Genomic DNA, 19,763 nt, shown 5'->3' with positions numbered 1-19,763 from the left:
AGACATGATTTTCCTTTCCGAAAGAGTTTTTGATAAAAAGGTTTATATTTTAGATTAGGTTTAAGCTTTTTTTTTTTATCAAAACCATACGATTGAATGAATGAATAATATATTAAAGTCTCACCATTTATTTGTTTTAACAAATTACTATAATTTTTCGCCAAGCCAAATTAGTTTGCATCGTTCATTTTTGATAATATCAAAGATAATAACACATGACAATAATATTGTGTCAAGCAAAATTTTGACAAATTAGTTTGTATCCTTCATTTTTAAGAATATCAAAAATATGACTATAATATTGTGTCAAGCAAAATGAGTTCTATCTTACGGGAATTTTCTATTGAATTATTTGACAGGCACCACTGTACTATTTTTAGCGACCACCATTGAACAATCACTACAGTACTGTTTCTAGCTCAAGTTCCCATCACAGCACTTCTTTTAGCCAGTTACCAATCAAAGTACTGCTTTTAACCAGTTACCAAAGTACTGCTTTTAACCAGTTACCAAAGTACTGCTTTTAACCAGTTACCAATCAAAGTACTGCTTTTAACCAGTAACTAATCAAAGTACTGCTTTTAGCCAACTACATTATTGTTTTTAATGACAGTACTCTCTTTAGCCAGCCACCAATCACAGTACTGTTTCTAGCCCAAGTTCCTCTCTTAGCTAACTACGGTACTGTTTTTAACCAACCACCAACACTGTCCTGTCTCTAGTCATCACACCACACTCTCAACCCACCCTACCCCCTCCACCCGGTCTCATCTACGCCCCCGACCCCTACCTCTACCTCTGCCCCTACCCCTACCACGCCTCACAGGCGGTGACGTCACCGACACAGTTCGCCGCCTCAGTTTGGCGTTAGTCGACGGCGCCCCACTCTGTCCCTCATCACAACTTGTCTCAGTTTGTCGGTGACCCTCCTCACAACTTGTCGTGCGCCACTTTGACGGCGACGAGTCGCAGTTTGTCGTTGTTCGTCGGTCGCAGCTTGTCGTCGTGCGCCGCGGCCACTTTGACACCGACAGCCGGGTGGTGGCACGACCCACTTTACGCGGTCCCACCTTGACGGTGTCCTCCTCTGCTTCCACCACCAGGTTGTCTTCCACTTGGTCTATTGTTGCTAGGCTGGCACTAGTTGACGGTGTGGCCACTCGATGTTGCTGTGGATGTTGCTGAATCAGCTGTTTTTTGGGTTTGTCCTTGGGCCAGCCGGTCATGTTACGCTTCTTGCGTTTACGCCGTTTGCTGCTCAGCATGCGCCCGTCTTCAGTGAAACCCAGCAATTCACCTGTTCAAAACAATCATAAATTCCTTATTATTTTGCCTATAGAATAGTTGAATAATCAATAACAATAATTGAATAATCAACAACATGGAATTATTAGTAAATGAGCATCCATATTACTGGCTGAATGGCATTTTTATCTTTAAGGTTGGGGTTATGAGTGTAGAGCTGGAACACGGAGGATTTTGTAGCATAAACCCATCGAGAAAAGATAGTATAGCAAAACATGGAGAAAACACATTGAAAAATATGAGAAGCATGATAAATTTTGTCTCTGAAAGTGTATGAATCCACTCTGAGCTCTCATGATTTCACAGCTTTTCAACTAGATTTATATTAATCTGTGTTCAAAACAAGCATTTACTCGGTTCATTGTCTCAAGAACTAACGATCCAATTATTTATTATTGGGTGGATCGTTGGAGTAGGTGATAACGCGCCGGTCTAACAATCAACAGAACCCGAGTTCGAATCTCGACCGGGGCAAAAGTTTTTGATCACAGCACAATCACATAGATACGGCCACCCCATCTTTCAGAGGAGACGATATTTTGTCGGTCCCGACTACCTAAAAAATAGTTGTCATCTCTCATCATCATCCCTCTCACTCATTACCCACGCACAAGTCTAAGAGCTTATGTGGGCATCATCCTCAGTATTATTATTATATCATAAACACGCCATAGACACTGTGGTCTGTCTTTATAAGCAGCTACAATATTATAGAATAATTTTCAGCGTCTATTTCGAGCATTCTTTAGTGTATTTAACAGTGTGACTTTCAGAATGTTTTATTGTTTTAATTAGCAATACTATCCTATAGTGTCCTATGAGTCTATCCCAAAACTGAATTTAACAATTATTAAATACTAGCAGAAATGAAACTGTGGACAACCTGAAAGCTAGACACAACGCACCTGTAGACGATCCGCCACACTCGCTGCTGGCACAACTGTCGTGCCCCTGCCCCCCTCCCGGCTGCAACAGTTGGTTGTTCCTTCTCAACGCCTCGATCGCGCGCGACGTATTCAAACAGGATTGGTGACCGTAGAGCGCGCGCTCCATGCTGTTGCACTGCCGATAGGAGGCCAACAGCTGCAGGAAGTCGGTCTCCTGCGGGCCGGGGGCGAGCGGAGCGAGGCTGAGTGCCAACTTGGCCGAATCGGTCGAGAAGATGGCCGGATCCACGTCGGCCATACAGCACAACGTGCTAGAGTGAGAGAGCTCCTTCTCAGCCTCATCATCATCCTTTTCATCCTGGTCCTTACAGCAAGACGGAGGAGTTTTCGACCTACAAAACAACAATAATAAAGTTATGAAAAATCTGGTGTGGCGCACTCACACAACTTTCCTTGCCGCTATGAAAATTTGTCATTTGACGCTAGTGTTCAAGCGCATCTCAAGTCTACTATTCCAACATCTAAGCCAGCTGGTGACAGGACAATAACGCTGGAGACACACGAGGTCTGCTATCTCTTCATAGTGAATGATTTAATAGAATTAACAGTTGCCAACAGTTTGCAATTGAAATAATAACATTTTCTCAATTTTCGAGCTTATTTTCAATTTTAGGTGAAAATGTTACTGGACATTAATTGTAGAGATTTTCATGCTCATTCTTTTCCACTTGGAATGTTTTGTTTAAATTGTATCTGAAGCCTGATAATTGCGAATCTAAAATCAAACTTTGCATAGATGGGGCGGAGCTCCTGGAACATTCACAGATATGGGACTTGTGGCAGTTGATAGAGCTTATCAATGACTATTTTAGGTTTTAATTTGATCAAAATCGTTGGAGCCGTTTTCGAGAAAATCGCGATAAACCCTGTTTTTGACAACATTTTCGCCATTTTATCCGCCATTTTGAATTGCATTAGATCGAAATTGTTCGTGTCGGATCCTTATATTGTAAGGACCTTAAGTCCCAAATTTCAAGTCATTCCGTTAATTGGGAGATGAGATATCGTGTACACAGACGCACATACACTCATACTCATACACACACACACACATACATACAGACCAATACCCAAAAACCACTTTTTTGGACTCAGGGGACCTTGAAACGTATAGAAATTGGGGTACCTTAATTTTTTTCGGGAAGCAATACTTTCCTTACCTATGGTAATAGGGCTAGGAAAGTAAAAATACTGATTCAAGTGTTTTTGAAAACTGAATGTTAATCATGGACTGACTTTATAGCATGAACCTCCCTTCAACACTTGGGTAAATAGATCTAAACCAACTTACAACTTGAAAACTGTGTGACCAGACTTAGATTGACTTAGACTAATAAAATTCTCAAAATATACTTGGTGTATAAATCAAAATTCGGGGAAGGAACAGTTTTGGGCTGTGCCTGTTAGTCGTTCCCCAATTATTTCAATTACTTACTCTACTTTTCTTGTTCGTCATTAAGCTACCTTAAGGCTGTGCAAAGGCTAAAAATAAACTTTCTACTGGTGATATTTTTCACAGTTTTTCGATTTGTATATCATCAAGCTATCAAAATAAAAAACTTTTCTCAGGAAAACATTTTTTTTTCGATCATTACTTTTCTAGATATGAGCGCCTAAAGTTTAATTTTTTAGGACAGAACATTTCAAATTCGGTAAGAGATAAATCCATGATATTTAGAGGATAGATTCTTCACGGTATTGTTCAGTGGATAAACAAAATCTTTTGAAAATTTTACTTTTTGAGAAAGTTATTCAATTTACCAAAAATAACTCGACTTAAAGTTATTTCTGGTCATTTTTAGTAAATTGAATAACTTTCTCGAAAATTGTTATTTTCTGAAAATTTTTGCTTCACTTGATCAAAATTACCATGAAGAATTTATCCTCTAAATATCATGGATTTATCTCTTACCGAATTTGAAATGTTCTGTCCCAAAAATTTAAACATTAGGCGCTCATATCTCGAAAAATAATGATCGGAAATAAATGTTTTTCATAGAAAACTATTTCATTTTGATAGCTTGATGATATTATATAAAAAATCGAAAAACTGTGAAAATATCACCAGTGGAAAATTTATTTCTAGGCTTTGCACAGCCTTAATCTTATAAATTATTCTAATAGTTTTCTTCTGCATAATGATTTGTGTTTTGTAATCATTGAAGAAATAAAATAAAAATTGATGAAAAACTCACCTTTTTGTGGACGTAGATGGCGCCGACAACGCATCACCTCCCGCTTCCTCATCTCCCCCACCACTCTCACTACACTCCACCAACGCCTTCCGCAACTTGTGCATAGTACTAGCATACACATCCTCCTCCCGGCCACCATTTTCCCAGTAAAACCGACAAAAATACTCGTCCAAACTCTCAGCCAACCCCACATAGTCCTCCTCACACCGACTCTTCACACGTCGTCGTCCCACCTTGACGGTGTCCGTTGTCCCACCAAACACCTCCCCAAACCTTGTCGGTGTCCCCACTTTGTCATCACACCCACCTCTTCTCGGTGTCCCCACTTTGTCATCACACCCACCTCTTGTCATCATCACACACTCCGACACTCCCACACAGTCTGTCGCAGTCGTTGACCCCCCCACTTTGACACAGTCTGTCGGAGTTGTTGTCGTCGCATCCTCACTAGTAATTGGTGTAGCCGCTTTGGCATCGTCACCGGGCGTCGACCACTTTGACGGTGTCACCGCCGCCGCCGCCGCCGGAGACAAGGTGGGACCAGTTCGTCGTCGCCTGTACTTCAACGTCGACAGAATGGCAAGCGTGGACGCGTGACAGCGTGGCGATTTGCGTGGTTTGTCGTCCAAAGCGCTGATGCCGCGTTTTCCGCCCAGCTTGTGCTTCCAGCGCCGATAGGGCGATCCCGTTTTGCTACCAGACTGCAAAATCACACACAAAAACAGACCTCATTATTCATCACTATGGAACAAGTATGAAACTACACCAACAATCAACATGCATTTTCTCAATCTTTTTCAAGTACAATTTACCCAAAAATCGTGTTTCAGTTGGACATGCCAAGTCACCAGTCTCGGCTGCTTGTCATAATATATAAAGATAGCATAAGAAAATATCCTCTGGTATAGGTAGTCTATCTTCCAAATTTCTTCTCCGATTACTGTCGACTACTGTCTATTATTAGTGTGTTGTTGGGAGTGTAAGACGGGCACAGTATGACAGACTACCAGCGTCACATAGCTTCACCAAAAACAACTACTAGGACTATCGGCTTCAGTTAACACTCACATTTGCAACATAGACACCCTATACACTGTCTATTATTAGTGTGTTGTTGGGAGTGTAAGAGTGTAAGAAGGGCACAGTATGAGAGACTACCAGCGTCACATAGCTTCACCAAAAACAACTACTAGGACTATCGGCTTCAGTTAACACTCACATTTGCAACATAGACACCCTATACACTGTCTATTATTAGTGTGTTGTTGGGAGTGTAAGAGTGTAAGAAGGGCACAGTATGAGAGACTACCAGCGTCACATAGCTTCACCAAAAACAACTACTAGGACTATCGGCTTCAGTTAACACTCACATTTGCAACATAGACACCCTATACACTGTCTATATTAGTGTGTTGTTGGGAGTGTAAGAGTGTAAGAAGGGCACAGTATGAGAGACTACCAGCGTCACATAGCTTCACCAAAAACAACTACTAGGACTATCGGCTTCAGTTAACACTCACATTTGCAACATAGACACCCTATACACTGTCTATTATTAGTGTGTTGTTGGGAGTGTAAGAGTGTAAGAAGGGCACAGTATGAGAGACTACCAGCGTCACATAGCTTCACCAAAAACAACTACTAGGACTATCGGCTCCAGTTAACTGTGACATCTGCAACATATTTTCTCAATGGTATGATCCTTCATTGATTGACAGCTTACCTGATTAGCAGCGGCCCACAGCATACGACGTTTATGCTTGTCCCTGTACTCATAGGGCAGTCTCAGCACTGGATAGCTATGATAGGCCTGCATATGTTCCTCCCTAAAATAACAATAAACGTTTATTATAACAAAATTTATTGCAATAAGCAAAAAACTAAATCAATAATCATGAGAAACTCGAGTGCGAATCTCGACCGGGGCAAAAAGTTTTCAACTACAGCACAATCACATAGATACAGCTACCCTGTCTTTCGAAGGAGACGATAAGTTGTCGGTCCTGACTACCTAAAAAGTAGTCGTCATCTCTCATCATCATCCCTCTCACTCATTACCCACGCACAGGCCTAAGAGCTTATGTGGCCATCACCTTCAGTATTATTATAAATCTTTGGATTTTTCCCACCATCTGAAGGACAGATGATGGTTCGTGTTTAAACCCAGTTATATACTTAGCGACCATTTCTCCATGTAAACCTAGTTTAAACCTTGGACCAGTTATAGAATAGATACAAGTCTAGCCTCTGACGCCAACATCTACTGCCATATCGCCCCATCGTGACGTCTGCATCGGATATAAAACTTTCAGATTGTGTATATTTCAGATGGAAGTAAATTATTATTTACGAAAATGGAAAACCCCCGCTCCGCTCCCGCTGAAATAGACACAATCTGCTATGGAAAACAATGTAATCAAACTCTACAGAAAAGTTTTCTATCCGATGCTGACGTCACGATGGGGCGATATGGCAGTAGATGTTGGCTTCAGAGGCTCGACTTCCCAGCGTGTCAATTCTATAACTGGTCTAAGGATTAAACCATGAATGTAACACAATTATAATAGATGCAAACCTATTGTAAACCCATGTAAACCTAGTTTAAACGTAGATAATGCATACGGGCCTCATGCCAATCTCAGTTTAGACGGAGGTAAATAAGCTGTTAGTTTACACCCAGAATGGGGCCATTGATCCATGTAAACCTAGTTTAGCGTTAAACGTACATAATGCATAATATGGCCCCCAGAGAGGAAAGGCTTTAAAAAACGTTTAGGGCCGGTTTCCAAGCTCGGGATTTAGCTAAGTTCTCGACTTAAAACAGCTGGAGTCAGAAAATTGGCTTTCCGAAACGGGGCGTAGTCGCAGTCATTGTCACAGTCACGTTTGAATTTAATTTCAAAAAACTAGAAAATTAAACACAAAATAAAATAAAGAGAAAATAGTGTAAAGTTTCAGCTACTTTAAAATTATTTAGGAATGTTTCATTTCGTCAAGGAAAAATGTTTCCAATTATAGAAATGAGATAATAAAAACTGCAACTACTGTAATGAAAACTGCGACTACGCCCCGTTTTGGAAAGCCAATTTTCTGACTCCAGCTGTTTAAAGTCTAGAATTTAGTTAAATCCCGAGCTCGGAAACCGGTCCTAAAAGTTTTGAGAATTAAAGTGGAATACTTATTTAAATAATGTTAATAAGAAATATAAATGTTACCTAGCTTCATCCTGCCTCAGATAAGTCTGGTACCACGACTCATGAATTGGCGCCGTTTCAAAGGCAAACGAAATCCTATCAGCTGACATCTGTTCCTCCTCTCCTCCTCCCCCTCCTTCACACTCCTCATCATCTGCCTCCTCCTTTATCTCCTCTTTGATCTCCTCCTTTATCTGCACACAAAAATAAAATGGTTTATTTATTTATTGATTCATACAATAAGTACATCAGCAAAATGATAGGGAGAGAAAAATAAGTTAACCTTGTGCTATTCCTCTCCCAAATTTAGATAAGGTTACACATAGTCCGAAATAGGTCAAGTCTTGTAGTTGTTCACTTCACAACATTTTCAGACCTTAATTATTTTCACTCAACTACAAGAGTTTGTTATCATTCCTAATTCATTCCGTTTTCCTTACAAAAACACAAGTAAATATCATTCACATCAATACTCTTACTGCATTTCATCCAATATCAATTATTTTTATTTCCTCCTGAATGATATCAATCTATTTTCAGTTTATGTTTAAACTAAGTAGATCAACTATCAGATTCGTCAATACGTTCAAGTCTAGTTAATACTGTTGAATAATATCTCTAAAGATATCTTTTTGTTGAAGAGACCGCGGTCGACTACCGTAAATGAATATCATTGATTCTAATGGTGATTGGGTGATAATAATCAAGAGAACCCGAGCTCGAATCTCGACCGGAGATAAAGTTTTTGACCACTGCACAATCACATGGATATGGCCACCTCGTCTTTCGGAGGAGACGATAAGCCGTCGGTCCCGGCTACCAAAAAATTAGTCGTCATCTCTCATCATCATCATCCCTCTCACTCATTACCCACGCACAAGCCTATGTAGCTTATGTAGGTATCACCCTCAGTATTATTATATTATTATTATAATTGGAGTGTTCACGGATCTGGAGGCTTCCAAAGTGTGGAAAATTTATAAATCGTTGTTGCAAATGCAAAAAGTTCCATCATTTTAGTGAACGTTTTCGACAATTATTAAATCAAATTTAAGGGAGACAATTTTGAAAAAAATTCACCTTGACATTAGGGACAGTGCCCCCATCATCCGGCTCGACCTTGACCTCTGTGTGACCTTGACTGCAGCGCAATCTGCCGCCAGAAAGGTCAAACTTGTAGTAGTCCAGATTGTCATTGATAAACAGCTCGGCGTGAGTGCGCCGCTTACGACGCTGCTTCTGCGCATGCGGGTTCACCTCCTAAATAAATACAAAAATAAATAATCTATAATATAATAAAGGAAAGGACCGTCTTACAAACGTACGGGATAGGAAATTCACCAATGACGCATCATCACGTCTCAACTACTCAACTGACTGACTTGAAACTTTGCATATAGATTCTTAATTTACCGAGGATGGTTATAGGCCAATTCAAAATTCTTCAAGATTTCAATAGGTCAAGTTTTTAATTGAACCCTTGTGGAGCACGAGCTGCCTGCTAGTTACATAATAGATGAATTAATTCACTCCATTGTAATAGACCAATTCAGATAGTTGACAAAGTCAAAAAATCCAACAGTCACGTGCGATATAAATAAGGAAATTGACATTGGTGTTGCTATCCTTGTCTATCATTCCACGAAGCAGATAGCGAATGTATCAAATCATAGTGTTGTGTATCAAGTTGAGATGATACTGTATCATATTGTGTTGATACTGTATCATGTTGTGGTTGTTCTTGTTCTACAGTGAGATCCACTTTATAAAGTCAGCACCTGATTAATATTAGTGTTGCTATCCTTGTCTATCATTCCACAAAGCAGATAGCTCTATCCTATTCCGCACCGAAATCGTTTATATATGCTAATGAAGAAATATGATTGCAAACTTAAAAACTTAACATTTATGACTTATCGAACTATTAACTTTACAATAATTTATTGACTCTGAACAATTTATTGATTTATGAAGTAAATAATTTAATATCAATTTTAAAAATTTCAATCTGTAATTTTGAGTTTCTTGGAAGCCAGAAAGTCTATGATGTTGGACGATTGCTGATCACCTAACATTTGCAATCTGAAATCTGAGACAAAACTAGTATCAATTTCAATCCATTATATCATCAATTATTCGATATTTGCTTGTGGTGGAGGTGAACGTAACATATTTAACAAGAACAAAGAATTAATATCACATCAGATACACTGGTATAACTTGAATCACAGCTACTACCATAAAAGGCGAGGTGGTAACGGAGAATCGGCAACTCTGTCGTCCCATCATTTCCACTGACTTTATAACGTGAATCTCCCTTTAGATTGATTGATTGATTGAGTACTTTATTTATGTAGATTACAATATACTGGCTTATACACTTATATACAATAGCTTACAATACAGCAAAATTATAGATGAATTTACATAATATAGACTAAGAAAATAATTATTGAACTGTATATGATATGAAAAAGCAATTTGTAATATAATAACTATAGATAATAATCATATTGTTATGCATCTACATAAATTGGCGGAGCTTTGGACATATCAATGTCCATTCTTCGGAAAGAATATTAAAAATATCCTCCCCACTAACTCTCTACCAAAGAGACACAGATAAACAGTTCAAAGCAAAAGTAGAGCAACAGTAAAATACTCAAAAATAAAATATCATATAGCCATCATAAATAGTACCGGCATAGAGAAACAATAGCGTAAGTAGATACCCCATGGTATAGGGCGTTTATGTCGCAACTTTTACTGTTATCTCAAGTCGATTATTGTCAATTTTTACTGTTTTGTTGGGGTGAGAGTGTATGAACGGCACAATTTGAGAGACTACCAGCGTCATAAAGCTTCACAGGAAAGAACTACGTGGACTATCAGCTTGAGATAACAGTAAAAGTTGCGACATAAACGCCCTATACCATGGCATATCTACTCATGCTATCAATTCTCTATGGTACCGGTTGCATTGAAGCTAGTTGAATTTTAATAATGATTAAATGCCACGAGAACCAATCAGAGAAGCCATCTTCTCAAGAGAGCCTTCTTTGATTAGATCTTGTGGCATTTAATCATTATTAAAATTTGAAAGAATCTTGTGCAACCGGGCCTCAAACATATCAATATTGATATTCTTTATTCTCTATTGATGCATACAATAAGTACATCATTAAAATGATAGGTAGAGAAAAAATAAGGTAACCTTGTGCTATTCCTCTCCCAAATTTAGATAAGGTTACACATAGTCCGAAATAGGTTGAGTCTAGTAGTTGTTCACTTCACTACATTTTCAGTCCTTAATTATTTCCACAAATTGGATACCTTACCTGTTGGTCATGCATTTCTTCTTCATCATCATCTTCGTCATCATGATGATGATCGGCATCATTATCATCGTCATGGTCGTCATCTTCTTGATGATCGTCATCCGAGCTGCGATGATTCTGCTGATGATGATTGTGGAGTTGATGACTCCTTGATGCCGAATCTCCAAACATAAAGTTTTCGGCCTCATCACTCAGTAGGGACAGCTCTGATTTTCTCACCTAAACAAATCAAATTTAAAGTTAAATACTATCATAATTATTAAATTACCACAGATTCAAAAGTACAATACTATAAAAAATACTGTATTAAACATCACAAAAATATCATATATTAACATAAAAAAGCCCAATTGATTCTCAAATGTATCTTTATACTAGTTATGTGTGCAACTAGTGCGCAAAGTGACAGTTTGCTGCACCGAAAGAAACGTTTACGCACGAGCCGTAGGCGAGTGCGGAATGATGGTTTCTTGAGTGTAGCAAACGAACTTTGCGCACATATTTCACATTAAATCTTTCCTACAGTTACCATTGAATATGAAAAGTGGGTAATTATGGGTAAAATTCCCTTAAATCCATCAAATGTTTTTCTGTGTAATTTTATTATTAATAAAAGCCTTAATTTATTTAAAATTGAATAATAATAATTGAATTATGATTAGTAATTCAATTGAAAATTTATGTGACTGCTTGAAGGGGGTTTATCTTATGTAAGCATTGAAATGACTATAATGAAGGCACATAATGGCAAGGCAACGCTGGTCTCAACTGCCATAATAACGTGGGCCTCACTATGAGTATTACCAACTTTATTTTGATTTTCCTGCACTGGTGCTCCATATAACCTACTAACTATTTTGCGTTGTCATGCTGCAAATCTGGAGTACGCAAAGTACTCAATTTGCGCACTAGTGCGGAAAAGTGATTCTTTGCGGCCTGCAATCAGTGCAGAAATGGTCACTTTTCAAGGTATCTGTAGGAAATAGTTATTTGTGCAACTAGTGCGCAAAGTGACAGTTTGCTGCACCGAAAGAAACGTTTACGCCCGAGCCGTAGGCGAGGGCGGAATGGTTTCTTGAGTGCAGCAGAGGAACTTTGCGCACGTATTTCACATTAAGTTTTTCCTACAGTTACCATTGAATATGAAAAGTGGGTAATTATGGGTAAAATTGCCTGAATAATGTATGTGTGTTTGAATGGCGAGGCGGCTGTGTGGTGTGTGCTGTGGTGGCACTGTGCTGTCGCTGTCCTTGTTTATAATATATAATGAATAATAATTAGCGCGTTGTGCTTGGTTGCACCTCTGCTCACTATAGCAGCCACAGCAGTCACTGTTACCAACTTCATTTTGATTTTGCTGCACTGTTGCTCCATATAACCTACTAAGTATTTTGCGTTGCCATGTTGCAAATCTGGAGTGCAGAAAAATTTTTCCCGCACTAGAGCGGAAAAGTGATTCTTTGCGTTCTGTAATCAGTGCAGCAATGGACACTTTTCAACGTAACTGTAGGAAAAATATATTATAGTTCTCGGCCTCATCACTTAGTAGTGACACCTCCGATTTTCTCACCTAAATAAAATAAATATATTATTACTATCAATATTCAATTAATATAGGTTTAGAAGTATAGTACTGTAGAGAAAAGATAGCATTTGATAAAGGCTTTGTGAGATGAAACATTATTAGGTTATACGGGAGTGTTCACCTGGCAATGCCGAGCTCGGAAACCGGCCCCTAATGTACATTGCAATGTATTTATAGGTGGATTAACATATTCTATTCTAGTAAATAACAATCAGTGCTACCAACCTTCTTGAACCGCATAACAACCGGCTGTTTCGGCTGCTGAGCACTGCCACTGTTGGCAACACTGCAACACTCGCCGCCACTGCCTGCTCGATTGTTTGTGGCGGCCGTTGCCGTGGCATTGGCAGCAGTGACTTGTGAGGAGGAGGAGGGTGAGTTGGACGAGGAGGCAGAGGAGGAGCAATGGCGATTCAGCTGTTGACTCATATAGTAGCCGGTTGAACGAAGTTTCGAGTTTAGCACTTCCACCTGAAAATAAAACAAAATCAAATAGTATAATAGGTTGACGCGATTTCCGTTTGAAATGTTCAGCTTTAGTGATGAGGTCCACGTTATAATGTTAGTGGGGGAAGATAGGAGTAAAACGTTGCCGAACCTCCGCCTTGTCAATGCCTTCTATAGACGGTAGCTGATACAGGTTTATTGATGTAGGCCTAATATCAACTGTTCATTCTAAAACAAACATTGATATTTTATTAAGCAAGATATCATATTTTTCAATAATTTCATAATGAATTCTCATAATTAGGATGAAATATTTTGTTAATTAATTATCAATTCTACATTGTTAAAAGACGATGTGGCAACAGAACAAAGCGAGAGAGAGTTAGCGCTAACCGCTTTGTTGAATGATAGACAAGGATAGCAATACCATTGCTAATCATACACTGTCATTATAACGTGAATCTCACTATAATGCTTAGGGATATGGACAATAAATTGCAACTAACAGCAGAGCAGAGACGTCCCAAGATCGCAATGATACAGGAGAGTCGACCCCAAATAATGGGTGAAAGGCCTGGCTACTAATTCTGAATAAATAAAATAATTAAATAAATAGAGACAAGGGAGAAGAAGAGGATTTTTGTCAAGTTTCGTTTAGGCTCAACTCACATTTAGGCGACTCAGGTGGAGAAGAGACTGGACTCTAGTGGAGAGCATGTGTTTTGAAATGGTGACGTCGCGGAGACTAGAGTCGACTGGTCTGAGTGTCACCATTTGGAAACACATGCTCTCCACTAGAGTCCAGTCTCCTCTCCACCTGAGTCGCCTAAGTGTGAGTTGAGCCAATCTCATAGTATTCATCAGTTAGGCAAAAATCGATGTGTGTGTAACTGGCCTTAGGCTATGAGGCCATTTATGACTTGAGAGATCTAAGAGATCCTGTAACTGAGACATGTCATAGAATTAGTAGAAGACCCTACCTAAATATACCAGATGTATAATATATATAGCGAGTTTTTGCAACTTCAGTTAGTCGCTTCTCGCACCCCAATCGCCATCTTTCCTTATTTATCCAGTCTCCTTCAAAGAGACCTCTACTCTCCATTCGAATGTGGACATTGGATAGCCATCTCTTTCGCGGTCTACCACGCCTATTCCTGTTCGCTGGTACCCAATTCCATACTTTCAAAGGAAGTCTTCCTTCATTCATTCTGCGCAAGTGTCCATACCATTTCAATTGTTTCTCTCCAATGACATCCATTATCGTGTTTTTTGCGCTCATTCTCTCTCTTATTATATCATTCCTGATTCGATCCAGCAACGTCAATCCTAAACTCCTCCTCCAGTACATCATTTCCGCTGAAAGAAGTTTTTGAGAAGTTAATTTGTCCACACACCACACTTCTGACCCATACGTCATGAATGGCTCAATCATTGCCTGGTATATATATTTTTTGTTATGTTTTTATTCCATAGGATTGGATGTAATGCTCTTATCATATTTTTTCCCTTCCTTATCTTCCCCATGATATCCACTCTATCCCTTCCATCATCACTAATAACAACGCCGAGGTACTTGTACTCCTTAACATTTCTAATCAATCCATTTTCAGTTTCAATATCCTGTCCTGTGCCTCCGAACTGCATATATTGTGTCTTTTCTGTGTTAACCTCCAAGCCGCATTCTTTGTATTCTTCTATCAATTTTATTATCATATAGGTCATGTCCTGATGATCTTCTGCTAAAACTACCTGATCATCCGCGAAGAGGAATGTATGCATCTTGGAATTCTCCAGTTCAATTCCCATTGGGCTGCATTTCTGTGTACATTTCTTTAGAGCAGTACACATATAAATTTTGAATAGGGTTGGAGAGAGGCAGGAACCCTGTTTGACCCCTTTTGTTTGAGAAAAGGCTTCAGAGTTTTTATCGCCAATCTTTACTACTGCTTGATTTCCCTTGTACAATATACCAGATGTTTTGGAGAATAGTTATTAAAGACTGAAAAATACAAGTTATTTTTATTTTGAAAAGAAAATTCTCCAATGGTGGTCTAACTGATCAACACCATATGATGACTTTGTATAATAAGGCTGTAATATATAGCCCTAAAATTTGTAAATAGGTAAACAATGTAAATAAGAAAATAGACGATTGAATGCGGTGGCTGACCTTGTAATATGACCGATTATCCTCATAGCCCTAAAATTTGTAAATAGGTAAACAATGTAAATAAGAAAATAGACGATTGAATGCGGTGGCTGACCTTGTAATATGACCTGACCTTGTAATATGTCCGATTATCCTCATAGCCCTAAAATTTGTAAATAGGTAAACAATGTAAATAAGAAAATAGACGATTGAATGCGGTGGCTGACCTTGTAATATGACCTGACCTTGTAATATGACCTGACCTTGTAATATGACCTGACCTTGTAATATGACCTGACCTTGTAATATGACCGATTATCCTCAATCAGTTTCTCCTCTACCGACAGCCGTTTGCGTCGCCGCATCTTGCAGCGTCTCCGTTTGAGCAGCAGTCGCGAGGAGGCAGCCGGCGGAGGAGGAGGAGGAGGGGGAGGCAATCGAGAGGAGGAGGAGGAGTGCGAGTGAGAGGAGGACTGTGATGAGGCATTCCCCTCCTCGTCAGGCTCGGCGGTTGTGCCGTGCAGTGCGTGCGGAAGGCGCAGTTGTTTTTGCTGCGTAGCTGGTGGTCGCCACATGTCGACGATCTGAAATCGGAAACAAAACTCAATTCAATTCAATTTTATTTCCTCAAAAAAAAAAATCATATACATACCAGTTATACAAAATAACTAATAACAATAATAGTTATACAAAAACAATTCCAGGAAATATATTTCCCCACTTAGACTATAAATCCGTGTGTGGGGAAAGAATTCCTATCTAGAAAAACCTTAATAAATACAGGATAATCGAAATCATTTCTTGAAAAACTTTTAAATTTTACTCTTTTTCTAAACAAAAAATGAACTTTAATTAAACAATAACTTCAAATGTAGAAAATAAAATAGGTTAAATCTATTACTGATATAGGTTGGTGCTATAAGGTCGAAAGAGTTAATAGAGCGCTGCATCAAAATCAAGAAACTAAACACAAGCAAGAAGAGAGAGAGAAAAAGAAAAAATAACGAAACACGGAAAAACTAATGGCTTATAACAAAATGAAAAATGGGAATATCCAAGACAAAACCTAGGTGTAGGGTGAATTGACACCCTATTTGTACCCTATTTTATTTGTAACTAATTATTATAACTTGTTTGTTGTTTGAAGAACACAAAACTACAAAATTGAGGATAAGGATAAAAAAGATTTTAATAAGAAAAAAATGTGTTTATGCCTTCAATGCATAAACAATGCTATGGGAAACGTCAAGTTGATAATAATACCGTACGTTTGGGATATACATCGTGTTTGAAAAACAACTCCCTAGTTAGATATTAAAGATTTAATGTGTAAATTAATGGAAAACTTCATCAACAAGTGCATACAATGAAAGAGAGAATCTTCAAGTTTTGTTCCACATCAGTACACTTCAACATGGCATCCATTTGTTGCCCTGCACACGTCAAGACGATATTCAAGCTCTCGCCATGAGTATTCACCATCATATCAGGTGTAACTGTCCCAACCGCCGTGGCGATTCTTTCCCGTAAATGATCTGTCTCGATTTTTTTCACTATACACAACATTTTTATGTGTCCCCAAAAGAAAAAGTCCAGAGGGTTTTGGTCCGGGCTTCGTGGTGGCCAAGCAATTGGGCGAGCTCTACCTATCCACCTTCCCGGAAAGCGAGTGTCAACTGAATGAACTGTTCCCTGGCGCCGTCTTAAGGTCACGCAGGTCTGCCAACTGCAGGGGGGGAGGGGGCAAGACTTGAACAGTTGCTGAATCGAACACCACAAACTTCGAACACCACAAACTAAAATAGTGTATATCACTTTTTACAGATTCTATGACACATAAAAACTAGGGAGTTCTTCTTCAAACACCCTTTATAATATAATACTCTATGGACTGGACAAGAGTTAGAATAGAATAAATTAAGTGAATAGACTGACCAAAAATCGGCGTTGCCATGTTTGAAAACATGAGATAGATATTTATATTATTCACACTGGATGTACCACACTATATTATCCACATTATCACTTTGGGTCATTTCAGAGGTCCTGAAATGATCAGCTGCGACCTGAAAACTCTGACACCAGACCTGAGCCAGCCAGGTCTCTCGATATAATTATTATTATTATCTACATTGAAAATCTTCACAGCTGTCTACTAGAGAAGGCGACGTGAAAAGAATATCGGCAACTATGCAGTTTCATCTTTTCCACCAACTTTATAACGTGAATCTCTAAATACATTGTCAAATAAATGTGCCACACTCACCTACTACTACTGCCCTGTCTACAAACAGCTGCCACTCTACTCTCCGCCGTTCTTCCACCTCCAGCTCCACCACTAGCCACATCCCCTTCACTCTCATTAGCGGCCGCTCCACCAGTAGGCGTGGTCACGCCACCAGTTGCCATAGTCATCCCCACTCCTCCGCCAGCAGTGGGCGTGGTCACCCCTCCAGTTACAGTGGGCGTTGTTACTTCCCCTCCTCCAGCAGTGGGCGTGGTTACTCTGCCTCCGCCAGCAGTGGGCGTGGTTACTCTCCCTCCGCCAGCAGTGGGCGTGGTTAATAACGCTCCAGTGGGCGTGGCTAGCCCCACCACTCCAGCATGCGCCAGATCGGTGCGCACTGACAGCCGTGTCAGGTGGTTGTGATTGGATGTGGTCGTTCCTCCATTCATTATTAAAGGTGGCGTAACAGCTGCTGTCACTGCTGCCGAATTGTTAACAACCTGAAAAAAATTACATGAACATTTTATTTCATCATTAAAATTCAACTATCTCATGCCAAACATCAAGCTCTGTACAAATATTAAACTATCCTCAAAAATATGTTGTTCAAAATTCACCATTTGCTCAAAAAATGATGTGTATAACCATTGCACCAAGCTCTGTCAAATATCTTCAACATGACTAAATTCAACCATCTTATTCCAATAATCAAGCTCTGTCCAAATATATTTTAGCCACCTTCAAATATACTATGTTCAAAACTCAACAATTTGTTCAAATAAGTTGTAAAAACACTGCACCAAAATTGTATAACTTAGACCGGCTTCCGAGCTCAGGATTCAGCTAAGTTCTAAACTTTAAACAGCTGGAGTCAGGAAATTGGCTTTCCAAAATGGGACATAGTCGCAGTTTTCATGATAATCTTCATTTTCTCATTTCTATAATTGGAAACTTTTTTCCTTGACAAAATAAAACATTCCTAAATAATTCAAAATAGCCAAAACTTGAACAATTTTCTCTTTATTTAATTTTGTGTTCAATTTTCTAGTTTTTCAAAATTAATTTAAACATTGCCTACGACTATGCCTCCTTTTTGGAACTCCAATTTTCTGACTCCAGCTGTTCAAAGTCTAGAGCTTAGCTGAATCCCGAGGTCGGAAACCGGCCGGCCCTTATGATGATCAAAACTCCACTGGTCACTTATTGACATGATAATATCATAGAGAAACAATAGCATAAGTAGATATCCCATGGTATAGGGCGTTTATGTCACAACTTTTACTCTTATCTCAAGTTGATAGTCCACGTAGTTCTTTCCTGTGAAGCTTTATGACGCTGGTAGTCTCTCATATTCTGCCATTCATACACTCTTACCCGGTCAAAACAGTAAAAATCGGCTTGAGATAACAGTAAAAGTTGCGACATACACGCCCTATACCATGGCATAATCTACTTATGCTATTGTTTCTCTATATGATAATATTCTCCAAAGCAGTACAGTTCTGAAGCATACCATAATTCCCAGCTACCAAGATAGATGACACCATGTTAAGGGTAAATTTCTCATTTGATTCAAGTTGATTTCTTCTTCAACACTTTGAACAAATATAACGGAGAGCAACTAGTTTCAGTTGTTACCTTGTTAGCAGTGGACCTCGTGTTGTGGCCGTTGGTAGCACTATTACTGCTCCTATTTCCCATATCTGTGATACCATTCTGCGCATGCGCAGTAGTTGAGCCGCCGACACTCTTCTGACTCCTCAGTATGCGACGACTGTTGTTGTTCGTGTAGCCCTGCAATGGCGTCAGAACTACACCCACACCACTGCAACCACAACACCACAAATCTATTATTAGTAACAAAATAAACACACTCCGAATATTGGTAAACATATCTACAAAAAATAAACCGGGAGCAGCATTTTTCATCAGAGTGGTTCACCCTCCATCAACAGAAAAAAAGACAGCATTACCAAATTGTGTAAAATTGAAACTTTAAATTGAAGTTCAATTAAAAAATAAACTTAGTTTAGTTTTCAAGAAATTGAAAACTAAAAATTAAAAACTTACTTTACTTCAACTAATTTAACCACAGAATTGCATATAGAATATCATCCCCGATATTCCAGTGGTGATGAAAAAGTTCCACAGAAGAAGGATTAAAAGGCACTTTAATTTTTTGATGAAATCGAAATCATGTTTTTCTTTCTCTCAGAATTTTGGGGTGTCATAATAAGTGAGTTATAGGCCTACATCAGAAAAAATGGGGAGAATGTCTCCTTTCTATTGGTGTATGGATTAGTTTTATTCAGATAAATTCAATTTAATATCAATTTTTGAGAAAGTTATTTTTAGTAAGTTGAATATCCTTCT

General features: G+C 38.9%; 1 protein-coding gene across 1 annotated transcript; it reads right to left on the bottom strand.

Moving 5' to 3' along the window:
• Nucleotides 1–309: 309 nt before the first annotated feature.
• LOC111054135 lies at nucleotides 310–19,083 on the bottom strand. The gene is made up of 11 exons (XM_039441003.1): nucleotides 19,029–19,083; nucleotides 17,430–17,890; nucleotides 15,463–15,747; nucleotides 12,790–13,035; nucleotides 10,980–11,198; nucleotides 8,722–8,901; nucleotides 7,663–7,835; nucleotides 6,171–6,273; nucleotides 4,448–5,148; nucleotides 2,211–2,584; nucleotides 310–1,297 (listed from the first exon to the last, which is right to left on the bottom strand). Exons 3-11 carry the CDS (start codon nucleotides 15,736–15,738, stop codon nucleotides 768–770), a joined length of 2,802 nt encoding a protein of 933 aa, XP_039296937.1. The 5' UTR covers nucleotides 15,739–15,747; nucleotides 17,430–17,890; nucleotides 19,029–19,083; the 3' UTR covers nucleotides 310–767.
• Nucleotides 19,084–19,763: the final 680 nt, after the last annotated feature.

This window comes from Nilaparvata lugens, chromosome 14 (genome assembly GCF_014356525.2).
Source record: "Nilaparvata lugens isolate BPH chromosome 14, ASM1435652v1, whole genome shotgun sequence".
Classification (NCBI taxonomy): domain Eukaryota; kingdom Metazoa; phylum Arthropoda; class Insecta; order Hemiptera; family Delphacidae; genus Nilaparvata; species Nilaparvata lugens.
The sequence above is the reverse complement of the archived record's forward strand: the minus strand, read 5'-3'. Positions and strand labels throughout refer to the sequence as shown.

What these genes read in the sequence shown, in the direction of transcription:
- LOC111054135 (XM_039441003.1), bottom strand. Translation starts at nt 15,738, where the DNA reads ATGTGGCGACCACCAGCTACGCAGCAAAAACAACTGCGCCTTCCGCAC. An exon ending in TGTGGGCCGCTGCTAATCAG is followed by an intron (nt 5,149 to 6,170) that starts GTAAGCTGTCAA and finishes GTGATTTTGCAG; the next exon opens with TCTGGTAGCAAAACGGGATC. An exon ending in GTGTGGCGGATCGTCTACAG is followed by an intron (nt 1,298 to 2,210) that starts GTGCGTTGTGTC and finishes TGTTTTGAACAG; the next exon opens with GTGAATTGCTGGGTTTCACT.